Source organism: Nelumbo lutea, chromosome 1 (genome assembly GCF_056320005.1).
Source record: "Nelumbo lutea isolate HS-2025 chromosome 1, American lotus-T2T, whole genome shotgun sequence".
Lineage (NCBI taxonomy): Eukaryota > Viridiplantae > Streptophyta > Magnoliopsida > Proteales > Nelumbonaceae > Nelumbo > Nelumbo lutea.
The window spans coordinates 3266365-3289892 of NC_142684.1; the positions used below are offsets into that span (position 1 = coordinate 3266365).

The window sequence follows — 23528 nt, forward strand, 5'->3', positions numbered from 1 at the left end:
GCGCACCCCTCGTGCCGATGTATGGTTTCATATTAGGAGGGTGTTGGAACGTAATTTGTTGACAGGTAATATATAAGAATTACGTATCAACCAAACACTTTCTAACACCCTCCCAACATAATATGAAACTGCACATCTTGTCATGAAACTGGGACCGATCATAAAAGTGAAGATGTTAGGTGTTCGATTGTGTTGGGAGGGTGTTGGAATGGTATGTACTCTAGACTATATCTATCTACTAATGTATATATGTATATTTACATAACATCTCAATTAATCTTTTTTTTTTGGTAGAAAGCCTAATCAATCAAAAAATGAGATGTGCCCTGCTGCCCAAATCAGACCCCTAAAAAATTTGTCTTAATATTCCGCATTCACAGTGCGCTGTCTTGGTCGCGTCTAATACTTCATTCCATCTCCGAATTCTATGACAGAGGAGAGAAAAAAAAGCCCTTAACAATACGATTTGGAGAGCTCTTACGCGATTTTCGCTCACTCCTATTAGATTCTGTTTCATACGATCTCTCTTCGATCTCCACCGGCAGATCTGTCCTTCGATCCTCTAATCCCACCGACGCTTGTTTGCAGGTTTTGATTCTCGCAGTCTGGTCTTCTGTGAGTCCGAATTCGATCTCGTCTTCTTTTCTTTTTCTTTTTTTTTTTCGGCGTTGGGTTTGTTTTCTGCATTCGTACACTGAGAATTTCTAGGGTTTTGATTGGAAAAACAGCTTCTTGGAGGTTTAGCTCCTGATGTATTGCTTCTTGTTCGGGGTTTGGTACTTTGTTATGATTTCAATTCTTACTTTTTTGATAAAGATGTGTGCTGTTGTTCATCTCGCAACTGACTTGTTGTTGATTCAAGGGGTTTGTAATTACTTCTTTGATACGAATATTTCAAATTGCGGTTGAACATGATTTTCCTTTCGTGTTGCATTTCCCCAATGATATTTTGTAGATTTTGCTCTGGATTAGCTAGCTTTAGATATTTTATTCTTGATTTGTTATGATTTCAATTCCCATTTTTTTGATAAAGATTTTTTCTGTTGTCCATCTCGCAACTGATCTATTGTTGATTCGAGTGATTTGGAGTTCTTTATTTGATATAAATATTTCAAATTACAGATCGGACATGATTTTCCTTTTGTTTTGCATTTCCCCAATGATTTTTTGTAGATTTTGCTTTTGATTAGCTATTTTTAGATGGTTTTGATTCTTGATTTGACCTTTCTATTTACATTTTTGTTATTTCTACCATTTCATCTTTAATCTAGGTCGTGGATGGGTTTAAGTGCTTGCTTTTTATAGTTTGAGGTGGTTTGTTTTAAACATTTGGTAGATTTGGTTGGTATTGGGGTTTCTAAACTTGTGGTTACTGTAATTTTATGTAATTCAGCTAAGACTTATTGTCTGTGAGTTGGTTGCAGTAAAAACTATTCATAACCTTGAGACTTTGCTACTTTCCTTCAGGTGCTTGTTTGAGGATTGGTCAGAGTTGTATTGGTTTTCAATAGATATCAGTGTTTTAACGGGATCTAGATTTATTTGGATCAATATATTAACAAGGCTATCATGATTTTGGGCCGTTTTAAATTTACCTTATAATTTAGCTTCTATAATGATGTGGTTAAGATTAGGTATTTGTTTGTTTATTTTGTACAATATGCTTTCTTTCACTCCTCATTTGTTTTTTGATTGGAATTATTTTCATTTTGTTTATTCTTATCTAGGAGTTGTTTTTACCATATTTTCTTTTGTAGTTTCTTTTTCTTATGCTCTGTTGTAGATGAATTTGTCTGTCTGGGGATTTACTATATGTTTTTGTTTTCTTCAACAACACTTGTTTCATTTCTCTTTCTGCAGCTTTCTGTTCAACATTATGGTGCTTGTAGGAAAACCTTTTGTTGCTTGTTGCGTCTTTTAGTCACTTGGTAATTCTTTCTAGTTGCTTAATTGTAAATAGCTTCTATTACAGGTGATACTTTGAGATTGTATTGCAGCGCACAAAATTTCTGGTGATATTCAATTCAAGGGATTTGTGCAGTTAGATTGCAGTGACCATGAAGAAGGCATTTGATCAAACTGTTAGAGACCTGTAAGAAAATCTCCTCATAATGCTTACTTTCTTAGTCTCATTTGCTGCATGATATTGAATTTTGCCTTACATTGAGAATATGATATGTTTCATAACCCTAAAACTGGTGCTTAGACAGAAAAGTTGGAAATAGAGAAAGGAAAAAGCAAGGAAGAAATGTATCAGATGTGCACTGATAAAATAATGGATTTTTAACATGGAAATACCATGCTAACTAAATTTCTCATGGCTGGATTGGGGACCGTCCATTTTTTTTATTTATTTATTTTGCATGTATTTTCTTTCTTTCCATCTTGGTATGACTGTCTATGTGGTGTATAAATATGTCCAGCAACATTAGAACTAATGGTATTCTTTGTTTGCAGCAAGAGAGAGGTGAACAAGAAAGTTCTGAAAGTTCCTGGAATTGAACAGAAGGTAGAACCTTGAATTTTAATTGATCCATCTAAGTTTATTTATATTTCTGTCTAATCAACAACTTTTGCTTCTAAGTTATAGTTCTTCGAGGTCAAAGGCATAAAAGATGGATGTTTTTCTTGTTTTATTTTGCAGGTCCTTGATGCTACTAGCAATGAACCATGGGGTCCTCATGGATCTCACCTAGCAGATATTGCACAGGCTACCAGAAATTAGTAAGTTTCTGCAAGAAAATATTTGCCATTTGGCCTTTCTTATTGTTTCTTCCTAGAGGTGTTTATTTTCTGTGAATCTATGCAGTCATGAATACCAGATGATAATGGCAGTCATCTGGAAGAGGATAAATGACACTGGCAAGAATTGGCGGCATGTGTACAAGGTTTGCAACATTGGACTTTGTTAATCTGCATGGCCATTTAGTGAATTCTTGTTATTACTTAATCGTTTGTTAATTTGATTATACAATCAACAAGCACAAAAGATATATATTTTTTTGCTGGTGCTGAATAACTCTTCATATGGGGCTTCAGGCACTGACTGTTTTGGAATACCTAGTGGCTCATGGGTCAGAACGTGTCATAGATGAGATCAGGGAACATGCATACCAAATATCAGTAATTTCTAATTCTTTAATTCCTTTTATTGATAAATAATTCCTTAGCTCCTTTTTGATAACTTTAATCTTATAATTAGAGTTTTCTGCAACTTTTGCCTATTATATGGTGATAGTTGTCTACATACTTGAGGTAATAATGAGAAGTTATTCCTCATTTTGCAGACATTGTCTGATTTTCAATACATTGATTCTAGCGGGAGGGATCAAGGGAGCAATGTCAGAAAAAAATCTCAGAGTCTTGTCTTACTAGTGAATGATAAAGAAAGAATTCAAGAAGTTAGACAGAAGGCTTTTGCTAACAGGGACAAGTAAGTCCACTTTTATGGTTGACTTTGATGAATGTTTTTGTTTATATGCTTTATCAGAAGCTCCTACAAATTTCTAAACAATGTCTAATTTAAAAATGATAAAATACTTTCACAGGAGATTTGTCGAAGATATTGATTCTTCTCCCCATTAAGCATTCTATAGATATTAGGAACTGTTTGAATAATTTCCATGATTTTGGTGTCTATAATGTAATGAGTAAACTACCTATGTTTTTTATCTAATAAATGGCTTCTAAAGTGTTGCTTGAATTTACCTTACTGGCAGTTGTCTAGAGAGATATTTCTGACATTATGTTCATATTTCGTAGGTTTCGCAGTGTATCCTCAACAGGTGGAATGTATAGGCCCAGTTCATATTCGCCTACAGGAGGATATGGTGATCGTTATGATGATGACCGTTATGGAAGTAGAGATGATGACCGAAATGGCTATGGGAGAGAAAGAGAAAAAGAATGGGGCCATAGGGATGATGACCGTTATGGTAAAGGTGGGGACTCATATAGGGATGGAGATCGTTATAGCAAGGACTATGATGACCACTATAGTAGAGATGGTTACAGGGACGATGATTACAGGGGTCGAAGTCAAAACAATGATGACTATCAGTACGGCTCAAGAAGTAGGAGTTCTGATAGAGATAAAGAACGCACCTTTGATGATGATAATCGCTATTCATCTCGGTATAAATATACTTTCCATGATCAGTCTCCATTACTGTTCTGACAAAAAAAACATTTGCATTTATGTTTATAGAACTACTTAACTCTCATTTGCAGTGTCATTGTGGAGACCAATTCTTTTTTAATTCATTGATTGCAGCATAAGTATCTCATTAGATGTGTTTCATGTCATTATTAGATCTGTTCATGGGCCGGCTCGGGCCGGGCTTTCACTCTTAACAGATTTTTTTAAGGCCCGAGCCCGAGCCTGAAGTCTAAAGTTCATGCTGCTGTTATCGCTGAAGCGGCTGAACAGAGAGAGAGAGATTATAAAGAAAAAAATAAAAATTGTATATATTAAATTATTAATATATATTATGATAAATATTATATATTTTATATTATATAAATTAGTCGGGCTTGGTGTTTTGGGCCTGAGGTCAGGCCCACGGACCTAACTACATGACCAAGCCCAACCAGGGTGTGGACCGGGCCGTCGGGCTACCTGGCCCATGAACAGGTCTAGTCATTATGTTGTGGTTTCTTTGAGTCAATAATATGCTTACTGTTGCTATTTCTATTTTGTTGACTTTCATGGTCATTTCAATTGTTTTGTTTTCTTATTATAGAAGCAGTGGTGCCAGGGCTGAGGATTATTCTCAAGATGTAAGGTGAAGCTCTAACTAGAATTGCATGCCAACTACCATTTTGCCTACTTTCTTGGATGTTATGTTTCCAGTTTTCAAGGTAATTATAAATGCAATTAGATCTTTCAGCGCATATAATTTCTTTGTATTTTTTTCCTTAACAGGCGGCTTGAGAGGAAGTTCTCTGAACAAAATATCGGTGCTCCTCCTAGTTATGAAGAAGCAATAAATGATGCTCGTGGTCCTGTTCACACTGAAAGGTATGTTATCTTGCATTATCTTCTAATTTCAGCCATTCTTAATTATTTCTAATGTTCTTCTCAATTAAAGGGATGGAGAAACTGCAACAGCAGCCCTTCCTAAAACATCATCTCCACCTGGAAGCACAAGTCAGATTCAAACCAGTGCTGCTGTGCTGGGTACTTCTGCAGACCAGAAAGTTAGTGCTTTTGATGAATTTGATCCACGTGCTTCAGTTTCAGGTAGTGTTTTTTTTTTTTTCCTGGGTCCTTAAATTTACTACAGCTGGAGAATGGCCACCGTAAAATTTTAGTTATATGAGACAAAGGGATAATGGTTATCAGTGATTTAAAAGGCATGCCTAGGCCCAGGAGCAGCCCCTTTCAAAAGCTGTGAGCTTGGTGTGCCTAGGCATGTGTGTGGTGTGACTTGTGCCTCAGACCAGGCATGTGCCTTGGTCTAATTTTGCACTTTTTGCCACTTTTGTTAATGCTGTTCCTTCATCCTTTAATACAATAATTTTTTTTTTTCAAAAGATAAGGAACTATAGTTAAAATTACACAGTCAATGTTAAATGTGTGGGTTAAGAATTTTAAACTGTAGCATGAACTTGTTTGGGCTTGTCTTAAGGGGCTCAGTATAAAACAGCTTGTAGAATCAGGAGTACAAGATGTTTAACATCACATTAGCTATTTAAAGTAATGTGATTGGAAAAGAAATAAGGAGATTAAAAGTTTCACATGCTTGAAATTCTTTTTACATTTTCACTTTGAATATGTTTAATTTTGTAATGTTTATGTAATTTAATTTGAGGCAATAGGCTCATGGTTCAAAGAATCGATATGCCTCTGTGTATCGGCAGAGGCATATCGGTACTTTGAACCATGCAGAAATATTTTTTTTCAAAATTTAGTTTTTGGGTAGTTTAATACCCATATTTTTCATTATAAAATAGTGGGGTCCCAAAACACCTGTAAACAGGCGTATTGGGACCCCAAAGATACGATACGATACACCCAATATGGGGCGTATCATATTGATTTTTTGAACCTTGAATAGGCTTTTTAAAAGATTTAGTTCAAATTTAACTTTGCATTTTTCTTGATTAATACTATTTTAATATTTCTATTTATTTTATTTTTTGCAATTTTCTTGAATTTTTAAAAGAACTTTGTGCCTTGCTTCAAAAGGTGCATTCTCGCCATGTACCTTGTGCCTTGGGCATGAAAAACCCTTTGCGTCTTAACCCAATTTCCCATATGTGTTAACCTCAAAAATCTTCCCTTCCCCAAAGAGAAAAAAGTACATAAATGTTGAAAGAGGGCCATGGACCTTAAACCCAAGCCTGACTTGTTATAGAACGTAGAAAACCAATACTAAGAAGACATCTATCCCATATCAGGGAGACCTGAATTATCCATGAACATGGTTCCTTTTATTTTCTATGGCAAAAGTAACCAATTCCAGAAGGTTTCTTAATTTTGAGGTTCTGCCCCTTGCCTGGATAGACCATCTGCCACCATATCCCCATTGTCTGAAGTCATGTTAGTTACTCTACTTGATTCTGTTTGGGAGCATATATATCTTCCTCGTTTAGTGGGTATGTACTGTGTTTTTTTTGTCCCCTTCGCAAAATCTACCAAGAAGCTTTAGTCTGTTATGATGCTTTCTGTGTGCTGGGATTAGATTTGATAGCCCATCCAGGAATGCTCTGCATTTCAGTGACCTGGTTGGTAGTGTTACTGTAACCACTACTAGAGCTGCTATCACTCTTGATGCATTCTCCGACTAAACTTGGCCTGGTTTCCACTTGAAGCCTCAGCAACATTGGTGCATAACTTTCCTGTATGTAAAATCAAGGTTCAAAGTATCGATACAATACACATTTCGGCCATATCGTATCAGTACTTAGAAATGGCCGAAACACCTTTTTTTTAGCTTTTTTTCTAAGTTTGGTTTTTTGGGAAGCTTAAAACGTGCTTTTTATTATTAAAAAAAGTTGGGGGTCTAAAAACCTGGAAACAGGCATTTCAGACCGTATCGTTTTCAAAAGATATGATACGATATGCCCGATACGGGGCGTATTGTATCGATACTTTAAACCATGTGTACAATAACATGGTCATTGTGGTATGTGGGATTTGGTGAGGTTCTCTCTATAGAGGTTGCTCTAGGGTATCCATCAAAAGTACCTAGTTTCAGGCATTGATGTTTCTCTGTTTGCTTTTTGTTGGATGCTATGCCAATGTTCGTTATGCTGTCCATGTCTCCATGATTGATGTCTCATCTATGAATTGTCATCATGGAATTTATGCTATTTTTATGGAAAGGTGGAAAGCATTTTCTCTCTCTCTCTCTCTCCGTCTATATATATATATATATATATATATATATATATATATATATATATATCAGTAACAAAATCACTTTCATTTACTCATCAAAAAAATAAAATCACCTTCATTAATTAAGAAGAAATTCAGTACAATAAAAAAGAAAGGAAGAGGGAAGGGATAAACACTGTTAGCCCTCCCTAACATAAAATAGAGTTACAACACAACCCAAAATAAACTATTCCCATTTTTTAGCTAGTGTATCAGCAAAGGCATTTGCATCTCTTTTGACCCAATTGCAAGCCACCTCTGTTGTAACAATTTAATGGCTTTCTTCTTCTCACATGTATAGCACCACCATCCTGCCTCCTCTTCTTTTTGGAGCCAGCTTATTTAAAGCTTTAAACACCTTCAGTTAACAATTTCCTGATATTCAGCTCCTTAGCCTTTTGAATCTCTTCCATAACCACCACAATTTCAGCCCTTAAAAGAGTCCCCAATTCCAATTGGACCTGAGTAGAAGGGAATGACATTTCCCTCCTCTTTCCTAAACACTCCACCTATGCTAGACGGACCTGAATTGCCTTGATTGCTACCATCAAAGTTGAGCTTAATAAAACCTCTAGGGGGTGGGGACCACCTCCATAAAGAGTGCAGAAACAACTGCCTCTCCCCAGAGACATCCTTGAATAGACCCAAGGACTTCACCCAGTGGACCACCATGGTAATAGCTTTAATGATAGTTTCTCCACTTCTTTCTTTTTAAGAAATATTCTCTGGTCCCTCTCTTCCCAAATTGTCCAACAAACCACTGCCCTTGTACACCTGCAGAGCATTATTCCCCTCTTATTTGACCATCTTACAAACGTAGGAGCAAATAAGCTTTGTACATTAGGCGGAGGGTTCCACCTACACCCAAACAAAGAAAAGAACCATTCCTAAATTGAAGAAGAAAAGGGCCAGGAGATTAGTAAGTTATAGCAATTCTCACCATTAACTTTGCAGAGGGAGCACTAGTGGGGGGAAAAGGCACGAATTAGGTCTTTTTCTTTGCAGCATTTCATAAGTCATAAATATTAATTCTATCCAGGTGCCTTTCCCGGCACAAACCACCCACCCTATGCGGGGCAGGTTTACTCCAAATCTTTGTATGTTTGATAGCCGAAAGAAATATATCAACATACAAGGTACTTAGCCTAATGGTCTCTCCTAATGAAAATGCCAAGGTCCTTAATGAATAGTCTTTTTGTAGATTGAATTTATCTTTACAAGCACTCTTTTATGCTTTTCTTTTCAGTGGCTCAACTGGTTTCTCATTGTTCCTGCCAGTTATACCGGGGAATGTCTTGTGTAAACCTAGTAGACAACATTGTTGTGATTATCTATCTAAGAAACTTCAAGATTCTTGTTAAGGACATAATAATCAATATATCAGAGATCCATATGCCCAACTGAACATAGATCCTGGCAAAAACTATGTTGAGTTTGACTTTATGAATTTGAGATAATAGTGGCAATGCAGTCTTTAGTTTCTTCATTAGACAGGATAATGTTATTCTAGATGCGCTATTTTAGTAGGTTAGAGACAATTGCTGAGCCAAAGACTGCTGTTGCATAGTTATCCTATAAATGCATTGTCTAATACGCTATTTTGTTCCATAGGCTAAGTGTGATTTTGCAGAATTAACTGTCGATGAGGCAATTATTTCACTTTTTTTCCTACTATCTTGTCTAACACATGTTTGCACCACTTGTTACTGTAGCACTGCATGATTATGGGCCTTAACCTCAATTAAGAAAAACCATCTATCCTTTGCAGTTTTGACTGTAAAGCACAACAATTTTAGTTGTAAATATTTCCTCCATGTAGGAGACTGCCTGACCTTTGAAACTGTTAAGATAATTTCTCATTAAGGATCATGCTATCTTTCTTTATTCACTAGTGAGTATATAATTTGGAGCAAAATTGAGATGTCTTAGCTTTGATGTCTTTAATTGTAATTCTACACTGAAATAAGTTATGTGCAGAATATAGGGGTGGATTTGAGCTGAACTGAACCGAACATCTGGCCATTCAAGCTCAACTTGGTAGAAAAACATCAGGCTTGAATTTGGGCTCACGCTCAATTCGAGCTTGACATGAGCTTGAATTTGGCTTGACTCAAAAGCTTGTATGTTCGAGCTCAGCTTGGCTCAAGCATGATAGTAAGCCAAGTTTCATGTTATGATTCAGTCTGCCTTAGAATTCTATCTGTCTGAGATTGGTTAGGTAGAAAGAGGTAGAAAGGTGGAAGAAAGAGAAAGAGAGAAGGGGAAATTTTGGTTCGAACTGGAAGTCTCAACATGACCTTCGCCCAGTCGGCCAAACAGAACTTATATTATTAAAAATGATTGAAAAGACATATGTGCCCTTATTTAAGTTAGGAGCACTGGTTCCAATACAACAGTACAAATCAACAACATTAATTTAGGTATAAAGACAGAAATACCCCTACGCTAACACTCCCCCTCAAGCTGGTGAGTATATATCATATACTTCTAGCTTGTTACATATGTAGTCCACTCTTCTCCGACTCAAGCCTTTTGTAAATAAGTCAGCCCACTGATTTCCTGTATTAACATATGTAGTGTCTAGTTCTCCATTCAACACCTTCTCTCCCTCACAAAGTGGCAGTCAACTTCAATGTGCTTGGTTCTTTCATGAAACACCGGATTAGAGGAAATATGAACTGCAGCCTGATTATCACAATAGAGCTTCATTGGAGTGTTGGTGTTGTACCCTACTTCCTTTAGAAGGTTCCTTAGCCACACTAATTTACAAGTGGTGTGCGCCATAGCTCTATATTCTGCTTTTGCACTGCTTCTTGCCACAATCGTCTGCTTCTTACTTTTCCATGTCACCAGGTTACCTCCCAGGAAAGTGCAATAGCCTGTAGTAGACCGCCTATCAGACATAGAACATGCCCAGTCAACAGCAGAATACCCTTCTATTTCAAGTTTTCCGCCACTCTTGTATATCAGACCGTGACCCGGAGCCCCTTTTAGATACTTCACAATTCTCAGAACTATATTCCAATGAGGAATCAGAGGTTTTTGCATGAACTGGCTTACCACACTAACCGCAAATGAGATGTCTGGTCTTGTAATGGTTAGGTAGTTCAGTTTACCCACAAGTCGTCGGTATCTGCCAGGGTCTTCAAACACTTCACCCATATCATTGCTTAGCTTGGTATTTGTGTCCATGGATGTTTCAGCTGGTTTGGCACCCAACAAGCTCGTTTCTTCCAGCAAATCAAGCACATATTTTCTCTGGCACAGGTTAGTACCATATTTGGATCTTGCTACCTCTATCCCCAAGAAGTATTTCAGCTTACCAAGATCCTTTGTCTGAAAATGATCCTGCAGATAAGTCTTTAGCCTGTCAATACCCATGTTATCATTTTCAATAATAACAATATCATCTACATACACCACCAGCAGTATTTTTCCTCTCGGAGAGTCATGATTAAATACAGAATGGTCAACTTTGCACTGTTTCATACCAAATTTCTTTACCACCTCACTGAACCTACCAAACCATGCTCGAGGAAACTGTTTAAGCCCATATATAGCCTTCCTTAGTCTGCACACCTTACCATCCTCCCCCTGAGCAACAAACCCTGGAGGTTGCTCCATGTAAACCTCCTCGAGTAAGTCACCATGCAAAATGGCATTCTTGATATCAAGCTAATATAGTGGCCACTCATACATGGCTGCAAGAGAGATCACAACACGAACTGACCCTATCTTAGCAACTGGTGAGAAGGTCTCTGTGTAGTCAATACCATAGGTTTGGGAGTACCCTTTTGCAACCAATCGCGCTTTCAGGCGTTCAACACTACCATCAGGCAATTACTTAACCGTATAAACCCATTTACAACCAACAATTTGCTTCCCAGGAGGAAGAGCAGTGAGGTCCCAAGTATGATTATGATGAAGGGCAGAGAGTTCTTCTTCCATGGCTCGGCACCACCCTGGAGAGGCAAGGGCTTCCTGGACATCCTTAGGGACAACAACTGATGATAACAAGGTGACAAACTGGCGATGGGAAGCGGAAAGGTGAGTAAGTGAGACATAATTAGAAATAGGATGAAGGGTGCAAGTGTGTTTACCTTTCCGCAAAGCAATGGGGGGTCAAGCTTAGATGCTAAGTGCGGGTCTGGTGCCGGATCTGTTGACGGAGATGTAGCCGGAGTAGTAGCTGGTACGCGTGGGCGATGTGTATACACATTGACGGATAGATGGGTGTTCAACAGGTGGTGGTATCGGAGGCAAGGGTTTGGTCATGGTTGGAACCAAGGGAAGAGGGTCGACAACGGGAAGTGGAAGAGGAGGTGATGAGAAGGAAGAAGCATCACCGGACCCCAAAAAGAACGGAGTAGACTCAAAGAATGTGACATCAGCACACACAAAGGACTGTCGAGAACTAGGATGGTAACACTTATACCCTTTCTAGGTCCGAGAATAGCCAAGGAAGATGCACTTAAGAGAACGAGCATCGAACTTGTCATTCCCGGGACCCAGATTATGAACGAAGCAGACACACCCAAATACCCTCGGTGTAAGAGGAAACGGAGACAAAGCGAGAAACAAGACCTGAAACGGAGAATGACCATCAAGGATGAACGTGGGCATCCGATTAATTAGAAAGCATGAGGTAAGCACTACATCACTCCAAAAGGGTTTGGGAACATGCATGTGATGCATGAGGGATCTTGCTGTTTCCAGGAGATGGCAATTCTTTCTCTCAGCCACCCTGTTTTGTTGTGGGGTGTAGGTACATGAGGTCTGATGTATAATGCCGTGTTGGTCCAGGTATTCCTGAAATGATGAGGATAAATATTCGCGGCCATTATCAGAACGGAAAACTTTGATGTGGGTACCAAATTGGTTACGAATCTCAGCATAGAATTTTGAAAAATGGTAAACAATTCACTTCTTTCTTTCATTAGATAGAGCCACGTCATCCTTGAAAAATCATCTACAAAAAAGACAAAGTATATGTATCCATTATATGACATCACTTTATAAGGACCCCAAACATCTGAATGAATTAAAGAAAAAGGACTTGACACACGGCTATCAACCTTAGAACTAAAGGGAACACGATGGTGTTTCCCAAATTTACACGACTCACAATCCAAAACAGACAATTGACTCAATGACGGAACCAAAGACTTCAAGACTTTTAGCGACGGATGACCAAATCGGCAGTGCCACTGGAGAGGAGAAAGGGATGACTAGAGAGCTGTTGAAGTTCTACCACCACTACCGTCAAGATAATACAGTCCACCAGCTTCATGCCCTCCACCAATCTTCATCCCCGTCTTGAGATCTTGAAAAACACACATAGAAGGATAGAAGGTAATGGAACAGTTAAGTGATTTGGTCAGCTTACTGATAGACATAAGATTAAAAGGCAATTTAGGAACCTACAAAACTGAGGAGAGGGATACATGATCTAGGTCAACATTACCAACACCACAAATTGAGGATGTGGAACCATTAGCAAGGGTGACAGATTGTGATGTTGAGCAATGAGATAAGGAAGAAAACACACCTGGAGTTCCAGTCATGTGATCGGAGGCTCTAGAGTCAATGATCCAGGGATTGGGTGTGGATGCCAGACAAGCCATACCTGAGTGAGTGAAAGTTGTCGTGTTCTGCTGTGATTGGATAAACCTCTCATATTCATCACAGGGAACACTCACCATCTCCTTCACGGGACCATTTGTGGGTGTAGGAGGTATCTGATCAGATGAATGATTCTCTTGTCTAAAGCTGGAACTTGAGTCACCAGTCACGACATGATTGGCCCAGGTTGAGGGTGGACCATGTAGATCATAACAATAGTTAATGGTATGTCCATCCATACCACAATGAGTGCACTTCCTCGGGATCCCCCCTGAATCTCTGCCCCAGTATGACCACCACCACAATTATAAGTAGGCCCACCATTGCCACTTCGCCCATACACAGAACCACTACCACCACCACGGCCAGACTGAGCTCTTCTAGCTCCACCTCTAGTATCACGGCCTCTTGATACAACAAAGGCAGATCTATCTGAGATATTAGAGTTCTCAGTAGATCCGATAGAAATCCTCCGGAGTCGAGCAAATACCTCTTCTAAGGAGGGAAGAGAGGATCCTCCTAATATCTGAGCCCGTACTGGTTCATATTCAAACTTCAGTCCCACCAAAAATCTAGTCACATCAAGTTGTTCTCTCTGTTTCTGTTGAATCTTGACATCAGAAGTGAGAGGGGGATAGACATTCAACTCGTTACGTATGTTTCTCATGTTGGCATAATACTCCTCAAGACTCCGATTGCCCTGTTGCATGTTAAAGTACTCCAGATACAGCTAATACACTCTGGTTGTATTGTCCTGACCCGAATACAATTTCTTTGCATGGTCCCACACATCTTTGGTCGTGTCAAGAAACATGAAGTTTACAGTAATCCTGGGTTCCATACTATTCCACAACCATGTGATAATCTGAGCATCATCTTGCTCCCAGTCTTCATACTCGTGAGAGTCAGAGTCAGTGGAGGGTTTCTCCTCTCTTATGTGTTTTACCTTCTTCTTTGCCTTCAGAAAGACTTTGACGGATTTAGCCCAAGGCACATAATTCTCTCCATTTAGTTTAATAGAGATCATCTGAACATTCAGGTAGTCTGTAGGCACCATCACACTAGGTTTACAATCACTGTTATCTCCCATTATGTTATTACCGATTCTGCACACTTGTTGAATTCTATTACCACTGAATTCTGCACACTGCACACAACTAGATCACACCTGTCACACTGGTTTCAGCACTTGTTGCTGAAAAGTGTGCTCTTTACACCACAAACCCTACTCCTACGACTACCTGAAATCTCACAACTATATGATAATAACTCTTTCTTCGAAATACACAAAAACTAGCATAAGCCCTAGCACATTACTGTCTAAAACCCTAGCATATGGTCTGAAACACACTTCATATTTGATCCATAACAGATATCATGCACTGAGATCTCTTACCTTATCACTGAAGTAACAACCACACGAACAGGAAATCAGTCCACACACGACAGCCACTGCACCACACAGATTTGCCCTCTATTCTTCTTCATCGTTCAGGGGAGGGCGATTTTAGAAACCACAGCAACCGACCACACACGACCTGACTAGAGGCATAGAAACTTCCAAGGGAAGAGGGCGATCACTCCTTTTCAGCCCTTTCCCTTATCTCCAGTCGAATGCAGAAAAAAAGGGAGAAACCCTAGATAGGGTGTGCAGAGAATAGAAATCTAGGCAGATTCAATCAGCTCTGATACCATGTTATGATTCAGCCTGCCTTAGAATTATATTTGTCTGAGATCAGTTAGGTAGAAAGAGGTAGAAAGGTGGAAGAAAGAGAGAAAGAGAGAAGGGGAAATTCTGGTTCGAACTGGAAGTCTCAACATGACCTTCTCCCAGTCGACCAGATAGAACTTATATTATTAAAAATGATTGAAAACACATATGTGCCCTTATTTAAGTTAGGAGCACTGGTTCCAACATAACATTACAGATCAGCAACATTAATCTAGGTATAAAGACAGAAATACCCTTACGCTAACACTTCATATAAAAGATAACAAAGTATAATTGTAAAAAATTATACATATAAAAATTTGAAAATTATATATATGTATATATATACATATAAAAATTATTTCTTGTTATACATATAAAAAAGTAAAAAATATACATATATTTTTTTTGTTATTATATATATATATATATATATATATATAAATTAAAAATGTTATATATAATATAAGCTCAGTTAGGTTTGTAAACCTCATGTGCAGAGCTTCATTAGGCTTGAGCTTGGCTCGATTAGCAAACAAGCCTACATATTGGGCTTGGTTTTGGCTCGAAGCTCGACTTAAATCGAGCCAAATCGTGCTTTTGACGAGTTGAGCTCGATTAACTTGTGAAAAGCTCGATTCGTGTCCCCTAACAGAATATATTTTAAACTAATAAAATAATTATGCCTTCAAATTGACATTCTGAATAGGATTTATTATTGAACTTCTTTCTTTCTACATAGGAATCGAACCTCCATTCCTTTTTCTTTTTTGTATGTTATATTACACTCTTCATAATGGTATGTGGTCTACTGGTCCTCGATACCAGAGCGATGGGAATGCTTTTTTTTCATTTTCTTATTTTACTTTAAACAATTAAAGGAGAATGAAAAACACTTGTAAAATTGACCGCAGGGTGTTTAGTATAGTCCCTATTTTTTGTTGACTAGTCAAAGATCTACATTGCATCACCCCACCCTGTGATGCTCTTGTGAGGATGAAGTGGGTAAGTTCTAAGTAGTGTTACTAATGTGGTAAGGCGATGACTAGTTGTTTTGGTCTCTCTAGTTGATGTGATGGCTAGTCATCACTTAGAATCAAAACATTGATACCCCTTCGGGTCAAACTTCACACAATTAGGACTAGAATTGTGGACTAAACATACACAACCAAAACTCTTAGAAGCAAATGGAAAGGATGATCATCTGGATGCAAAAGCTGATGCGGGAACTATAGCTACAAAACTCATGATGGCAATTTGTTGATTAAGAGGTGTTTGACAAGTCTTTTTAGTTAGACCTTTGAAGAGCCCAGTAGACCAAAAGATTTACTGATCTTTTTGGAACTTGTCTTTAAAGACCAAGACTGTTTTTTAAGTATCCTGGTCTACCAGGCAATTAAAAATGGAGTTGAAGGATATTTGAAGTGCGGAAAGACCATAATGCTTCATTTTAAGCTTCTTGATTTTCAGTTGTTTTTGGCTTCCACAAGCTTTCTAGGGAGCAGGTCTTTCTGGCTTTCTGTCTTTTATTGCCAAATGGATAATGACCAAATTGTGGTCTTCCAAGGTTTGAAAAGCTTGAAAGACCCCACGGGAAGACTTGCCAAATGCCCTTTAAGTAAACTGCAGTTAGAATTGCATCCTCACAAAACCTTAATGTGTTAGAAAAGTAAACTCCTAGCAGCTTCCAGAACATGCCTATTCTTTCTGCCTGTTTTCTGAGTGTATGGCCAAATGAGGTCTGATGAAGAGTACCGTTATCCAACAAAAAAAGACTAACTGGCATTATCATATTCTTCTCCTTTTAAAGTGCATTTCCACCATATTATAAAAATTCCTAACAATTCTCCCTGCTCTTCATCAAATATAACATATATCTTGAGAAATCATCCATATTATAAAAATTTCTAAAATCCTTGGATAAATGGTACACTTCATATTGGGCATTCTGACTAGAATAAGACAAAAATAAACTGGAAAGAAAGACTTTAAGGAGTCAAAAGATATAATACCAAGAGAAACAGTGCCATAATTTTATTAGACCAAAAGGAAATGTCAAAATTGACACTAGGAGATTTAGACTGATGCCAAAATCTGTTGAAATGGTTGATTCAGAAGATAGACACCATTAAGTTCATGCTCACTTCTGATTGTCTTCCCCATGTTTAAGTCCTGAAAAACACACAGTTTGGAAAGAAAGTTACACAACAATTTAGATTTTTTGTAAGAGAATCATTAGATAAAAGATTACTGTGGAACTGTGGAACATGAAGAATGAAGCTAATAGAGACACCATCACTTGGCACTTCACCCAGACCTGATATTGGGGTATGAGATCCATCTGCCATAATGATTTTTCCCCTATTAGAGCATACTTATAAGAAACAAAATGAGAAGTCATAGTGGAGATATGGTCTGAAACACCGTAATCAATTATCTAAGGTTTAAGTGTAGAGGCATGAGAGTACACCCAATAATTACATTACCTGAGTTGGCAAAGGCAATTGGAAGAAGCACTAGGTCCAAAAGAGGTGGAAGCTCTCTGAGCTTCTCCAACAAATCTATAAATTTCCTATAACATACCAATTATGGAATGAGTAGAGGCAGTCTGAGGCCATAATTTTCAAGGCACCAAGGCGAGACCAGGCGACAGTGGGGGTGCCTACGTGATGGCTTTTTAAGTGAAAAAAATATATATCCTAGGGTAATTCCCTAGGCTCCATAACCATATTTCCTTAATAATTATCCATAATTTCCATAAGAAAAGTATAAACAAGAAAAGGAAGAAAGAAAAGAAAATTCAAAAAATATAGGGGCTGAACCCTTATTTTTGTTATAGGAAAAGAAGAAAAGATAAGATGGAAGAAATATGTTGATTAGACAAAATTTTAAGTTCTTCCTTATTGGTTCAGGTTTTTGAGTGTTCGATACAGCAGTTAGCAATGTCTTTGGTGATTAAACCCTAATAAATAAGAAAATAATAAAAAGAAATTAGTATATAAATACACAAAATGAATATTTTAGTTTACTAATGTCTATTTTATAATTATAATCTCAAAACTTAAAAATATAAGTATTTTATAACACAAGACAACATGCAAAACTGTTTGGTGATTAGGTGAGGCTAGCCTCCAAGGGTGTCTTGTCATCTAGGCGTCGCCTTGATAACTATTTCTGAAGCGTATCAATATTAGCACTAATTTCTTCCTACTTTTGAACGATTCTAGTTTCAAATGGGGATGAGGCTACCATGAACAATCTCTAATGTGCCAGGGCTTCTTTCAATGGTCCAACTCCTGCCTTCTTATTACTCTTTCCTCAAATTCTCAGATTGTATGTAGAAGTGGCAAGAGCAGGGTGATCTTTCTCAAGAAATTGGCTGATGGCAGCCTTATGGATTTCCTCCCCCTAAACTATAGAATAAGCTTAGTGCACTTAGAATATGTTGTGTAGTAAAATCAAACTTCGGTTTTACCCTCCCAAGAACTCAAATACATGGTTTTTATTCTTAATGTCTCACAGATACTGATCAATATCCACATCCTCCATTCAATAGCCTTTGAATGATCCACCTCCCAAATTGTCTGTAATGAAGAGAGCACATACTTGCAAATCTCTCCCCGTGTAATGCTACTTGCCTCCTTCCTTAGCTGATAAATCCAGGCAGTGTTATCATCCTGAGAATAGGTAGCACTAATCCTTATTATATGTATGGGGCTGCATACAACAAATCACACATAACATAACCAATAAATTTTCCTGCTCTCATCAGGAATATGCAGGATCATCCACCTGGTTGGGTTCCTTCCTGGTAAGATACCCCAACTTTCCTTGGCCTTCAACAGACAATTTAGCTGACTGTGTCCATTCCAAATAATTATTACCAATCTACCATTTAACTTCACGGTTGTATCTGGACAGTGGAACTCTTACCAGTTCCTACATGGCTACAGTTTCCTAACTTTATGTCTTTTGAGGCATCCATCTCCAAGAACCACAAGGACTATGAAACACAATAAAGGGAACACATAAGGAGGGTGTTTGGTAATGTGGGTGTTTTTTCATGAAACGTTTATGCCTTGGAAATCGTTAAAGTGATATTGGATGATGTGCACATTTTTTATTATTTGTTTAAGCCAGTTAGGCACCATTAGGTGCACTAGGTGCCGCATAGACAAAAAGGTAAAAAACGGTAACACCATTGCAAGAAACACCAAAATAATGTTTCTTGCAATGCTAGCTTCCACATAAACCAAGGTGTTTAAAGTAGGCATTTATTTTTACAAACACCCCAACCAAACAGAAAAGGTAGGTGGCGAAACCCCATGCTTACTTAGTGCTGATGTGGAGTGTTTATAAAAATAAACGCCCATGGTTCAAAACACCTATAAGATGAATTAGACCAATGCTGATGAGTAAGGAAACCAATTACAGCTACCAGAAACACATATGAACACCACCATTGTTGTCCAAATGACACAGTACCAAGTAGTGATTTTAATGCAATTAAAACAATACAGTAAACAGATCAGAAAATAAAGGTTTGAAGATGAGAAATAAGGAAAAAAATATGAGAAGGGTGAGAGACTGGGCTGTGAATCTGCCTTGGATCATGTGCCCCATCTATTTCACTTATATAAGGATGGTGAAAATTACAAAAGAACTCCTATAACTCCAGCATAATTGCATTTATCTAAAATGAAAGACTAATTTGATTGAATTGCTCCTAAACCTCTTTCTTAACACTAAAAGAAGCTAATTGATCAGTAATATGTTTAGTTTCACAGTACGAGTGAGTGATCTCCCAAAAAATCCAGCTGGTCCAAAGGTGTGTCTGCTTTTGCCAATGATCTCTTCTTCCCTCCAGGGGCATGACATATGGTTGGGGGGCACTTTTCAGCATGAATTGTGATTTCAGAGAACTCGATATTATTTGATTAGCTGATCATGTTGCAAGCTAGGATTTCATCAGTACAGGATTATTGCATTAATTATATATTAGGCTAATTTATTGTATTTAATTTGGTAAATGTTTCTGGTTTTCATCATTTTATGATATGCTATTTCAGCATGTATAATTGCACAAAAAGCATTCTGCAATTGGTAATTGATTTATTGTTTCTCTTTGCTTAGCTGTCACACCTACTGTAAGTAGTGCAGAGGTGGACTTACTTGGCTCCTTATCAGAGTCATTTTCATCAAACTCATTGGCCCTCGTGCCAGTAACTTCAACCACAATCTCTGAAGCTGATCAACACTTGAATTCAAATTCTGGATCCACATTTGTGGCATTGTCTTCTGCATCAACTGTCTTGAACCAGGTATTAACAATAGGTTTTTTAATATATGGGTTTAGACCTTTTATTGCTTTCTCCAAGATTCTCTGTGAGGTTTGAAATCCATTTCTGATGAGGAAAAATCCTACATTTTGTTGTCCTTGACCTATAATGATTTCCTTTCCTTTTTTTTTGTTGAGCTAAAATATGTTATCATCTTTCAACTTTGTTACAGCCTTTTGACGATCCATTTGGTGATTCTCCTTTCAAGGCTACACCATCTCCAAATGGTGTCCTAGAGCAGCAGCCGATCACCCATGTAAGTCCTGTCCAACCAATCACGAGTCAAGGTGCTGAACCTCTCAATCCAGTTGCTTCAAAGGTGGAAAATGCTTCAAACTTCAACTTTGGAGACACATTTCAAGGCATTACTTATGCACCTCCTGACATCTCTACCAATCAGCTCCCTTCAATAACTCCACAATTATTGCCCCCAGAGTTGCAACCTTCAAACCAGAATACTGATGTTTTGGCAAATATCCTTTCACTATCTGGACCTACAGCCCCAATAGCTCCACAGCCAGCTTTCACTGGTCCAATAGGACTACCTGCACAACCAAGCACTAATGTTGGAAGCTTCCTTCCACAGTCAGGACCCACACCACTAGCACCACAGGTAGCTCTTAATGTTCCAACCGGACCACCTGCATATCCAAGCAGTAACATTTCTGGGAACTTTGCCCCTCAGTTGGGATTTGTATCACCAGTAGCCTCACAAGCAGCTCTTCAAGCTCCAGCTGGACTGGTAGACTCACAAGCAGCTCTCCATGCTCCAACTGGACCAGTAGCCTCACAAGCAACTCTTCAAGCCCCAACTGGACTACCTTCACAGCAAAGCAGCAATCTTATGGGGAGTGTGCTACCACAGATGGGACCAACTGCCTCAACAAGTTCACAGGCATCTCTTTCTGTATCAACAGGACCGACAGCTAAGCCTCAACCATCCAAAGACAAGTTTGAGACCAAGTCTACAGTTTGGGCTGATACACTAAGCAGAGGGCTTGTCAATTTGAATATATCTGGACGTAAGTGCTTGCATCTTTACTTGGGCCAAATGTTGAATGTTTTCAATCTTTTTTGTTTCCTTTTCACAGCTTTCCCGTTTTTTAACATTTGTTTTGTCCACAATACTGAATTTCAAATTCTGTCACTGCAGCCAAAATTAATCCTTTGGCAGATATAGGGATCGATTTTGAGTCCATTAACCGGAAGGAGAAGTTAAAGGAGAAACCTGCTGCAAATCCTGTAACATCTACCATTACCATGGGTAAGGCCATGGGATCTGGCTCTGGGATCAGCCGAGCTGGTGTAAGTGTCCTTACGCCGCCTCTAAACCCTATGGTGAATTCGGGCATAGGCATGGGCATGGGTGGGGGTGCTGGAATGGGCGTAGGCATGGGCATGGGCATGGGCATGGGCATGGGCATGAATGGTCCTAGTGCTGGCATGGGAATGGGAGGCTATGGTGGTGGTGGCATAAATCAACCTATGGGAATGGGGATGAACATGGGCATGGGTATGGGGATGAATATGGGCATGGGACAGCCTATCCAAATGCGTCCTCCTACTGGATTACCAACCATGCCAGGTGGCTACAATCCAATGATGGGGACAGGTGGTTATACTCAACAACCATATGGTGGTTACAGATGAGTTCTTGTCATCTTACCCATACACCTAAAATGTTGGTTAAAGGAATCGATGTTGTTGACCCCTTGTGAGTTTATGATAACTTCATATCCTTTTTACGATGCTCCTCCAGTCGTCGGGCCTTGCAGCGCTCTTCCATTCCAAGCTGTAATTCTTAGATCGCTAGTTGAAGTTGTAGAGAGTTATTGTAAGAATGGCATATGCCGATATGTTTATTCATCTTTGTGCTTTCTTTTTCCTCGTAATAAACCATTTTGGTTTCCAAAGTTTGTAGGGTTGCTTGTTCCTTACAGCTGTTATTGTGTACGAACGACGATGGCTTTTCTCATTGTGACTATAAAAAATTATATTATGGCATACTTAAACAATAAAATCCGAGATTCTTTTGATACCTCCTTGCAAACAAACTTGGCGCTTTTTTCTTCTGTTATATGAATGAAATTTGCCACTTCCGATTATTGTCTCTGTCTGCATTCGCGGAAATCACGATAGAATACGTACCATTGATGGACGTACCGTCGCTAAACTCAAAGGAAGCGGATTTCTTTGTTCCGGTTTTGTCCCGTGTAACTATTAGTACAAAAAACAATGGGAGAAGTACAGCCCAATGCTGAATTCTGAAATTACAGCCCCCCTCCTATAAATTGCATCCTGCCCGTGGATTTGGCATCCATCTCCCTTACAGTGGGGCACTGGGGCTAAAGAATTTTGAACTGGACTGATCAGTCATTCTCTCAAAAACAATCTCATCATACATGGCTGAGGATTCACAAGCCGCGGAGGCATGACCGGTACCGTCCCCTCTCCAAATTAAGCTATTATTTGGCATTGTAAGGTGAGGGGAGGAGGGCGCATGCAACCCCATATTTGATCTTTCCATAAAAATGGTCAAGCCCATTTTAAATTTGGACGAAAAATCATAACATCTGATTACAATTCAGACAAGATCAAGAATCAGATGTTGCGGTTCTCGTTTGTTAACCGTTTTCTTATTTTAATGGCAATCATGAAGTGGGGGATTGTGTTCATTGCGGCCGTATGCTGATTCAAGGCGATTGTTTGACAATCATCAGCGTGAAGGGACCAATTACTTAAGATCCATCGCGGAGGAATCATTTATTAATGGATGGCTTTGTCTTTAGAGGTTAGGGATATGACTTTTTTTTATTCGTACATAATTCGATATCTCAGCTTATACTTTTACTGTTTGGTGTCATTGTTCTGGACTTGAAGGGGTTGGGTATCCACAACCCCTATTTGAAAGTAAAAAACAGGGTGTGTTGAATCAACCCACATTTGCTGTAATATTGTCGTAGCCCAATATTGAAACAAGTAAATCAAAGCCTTTGATTTGCTGATATTGCCCGTTCGCCCCACCTTGAATTAGATGGAGTGACTTCTTGGAGGGGCCACTGCAGTAGATCCTAAGTCATGATTTTTTGTTTGTCTTTCGCTACGACAGTGTCATAGCAAAAGTGGATTCGTGTTGAATGGGATGAATGGTGTTGATCTGAACAACTCATGGGTACTATCTCTTGGACTTTTATCTCATTAGAGATTAAATCGATTGGGAGTTTGCTTGATTAATTATATGGCAAAGGACAACTATACATCTATTTAAAGAATTGTTCTAATGTTGCAACCAAAATTCTTTATTTTAACTTGCTTTCTCTTCTTTTAAGATTTTTCTCTTCTTGGATCTTAAGCCAAGTGGAGGTGACTTACAGTCTATCCACCCATGCCAAAGGGTGGGCTGGTCTTCATATGTTGCCGAGGTTCATGTCAGCTCAGTGTTTCGGTCCTTGGGCTCTGAGTGACCCGTGGT

At 38.7% G+C, this 23528-nt stretch overlaps 1 protein-coding gene across 4 annotated transcripts; it reads left to right on the forward strand.

Moving 5' to 3' along the window:
• Positions 1–259: 259 nt before the first annotated feature.
• On the forward strand, positions 260–22094 carry LOC148873228 (clathrin interactor EPSIN 2-like). 4 transcript variants are annotated; one of them, XM_088964414.1, is made up of 14 exons: positions 260–615; positions 1973–2092; positions 2458–2509; positions 2645–2724; positions 2810–2888; positions 3040–3123; positions 3288–3433; positions 3763–4134; positions 4743–4784; positions 4925–5020; positions 5091–5242; positions 19851–20038; positions 20229–21078; positions 21210–22094. In XM_088964414.1, exons 2-14 carry the CDS (start codon positions 2058–2060, stop codon positions 21704–21706), a joined length of 2673 nt encoding a protein of 890 aa, XP_088820540.1. In that variant the 5' UTR covers positions 260–615; positions 1973–2057; the 3' UTR covers positions 21707–22094. The 4 variants fall into 4 exon arrangements, with proteins under 4 accessions (XP_088820540.1, XP_088820542.1, XP_088820541.1 ...); XM_088964416.1 differs by having other exon boundaries at positions 276–588; XM_088964415.1 differs by having other exon boundaries at positions 280–615; positions 1961–2092.
• Positions 22095–23528: the final 1434 nt, after the last annotated feature.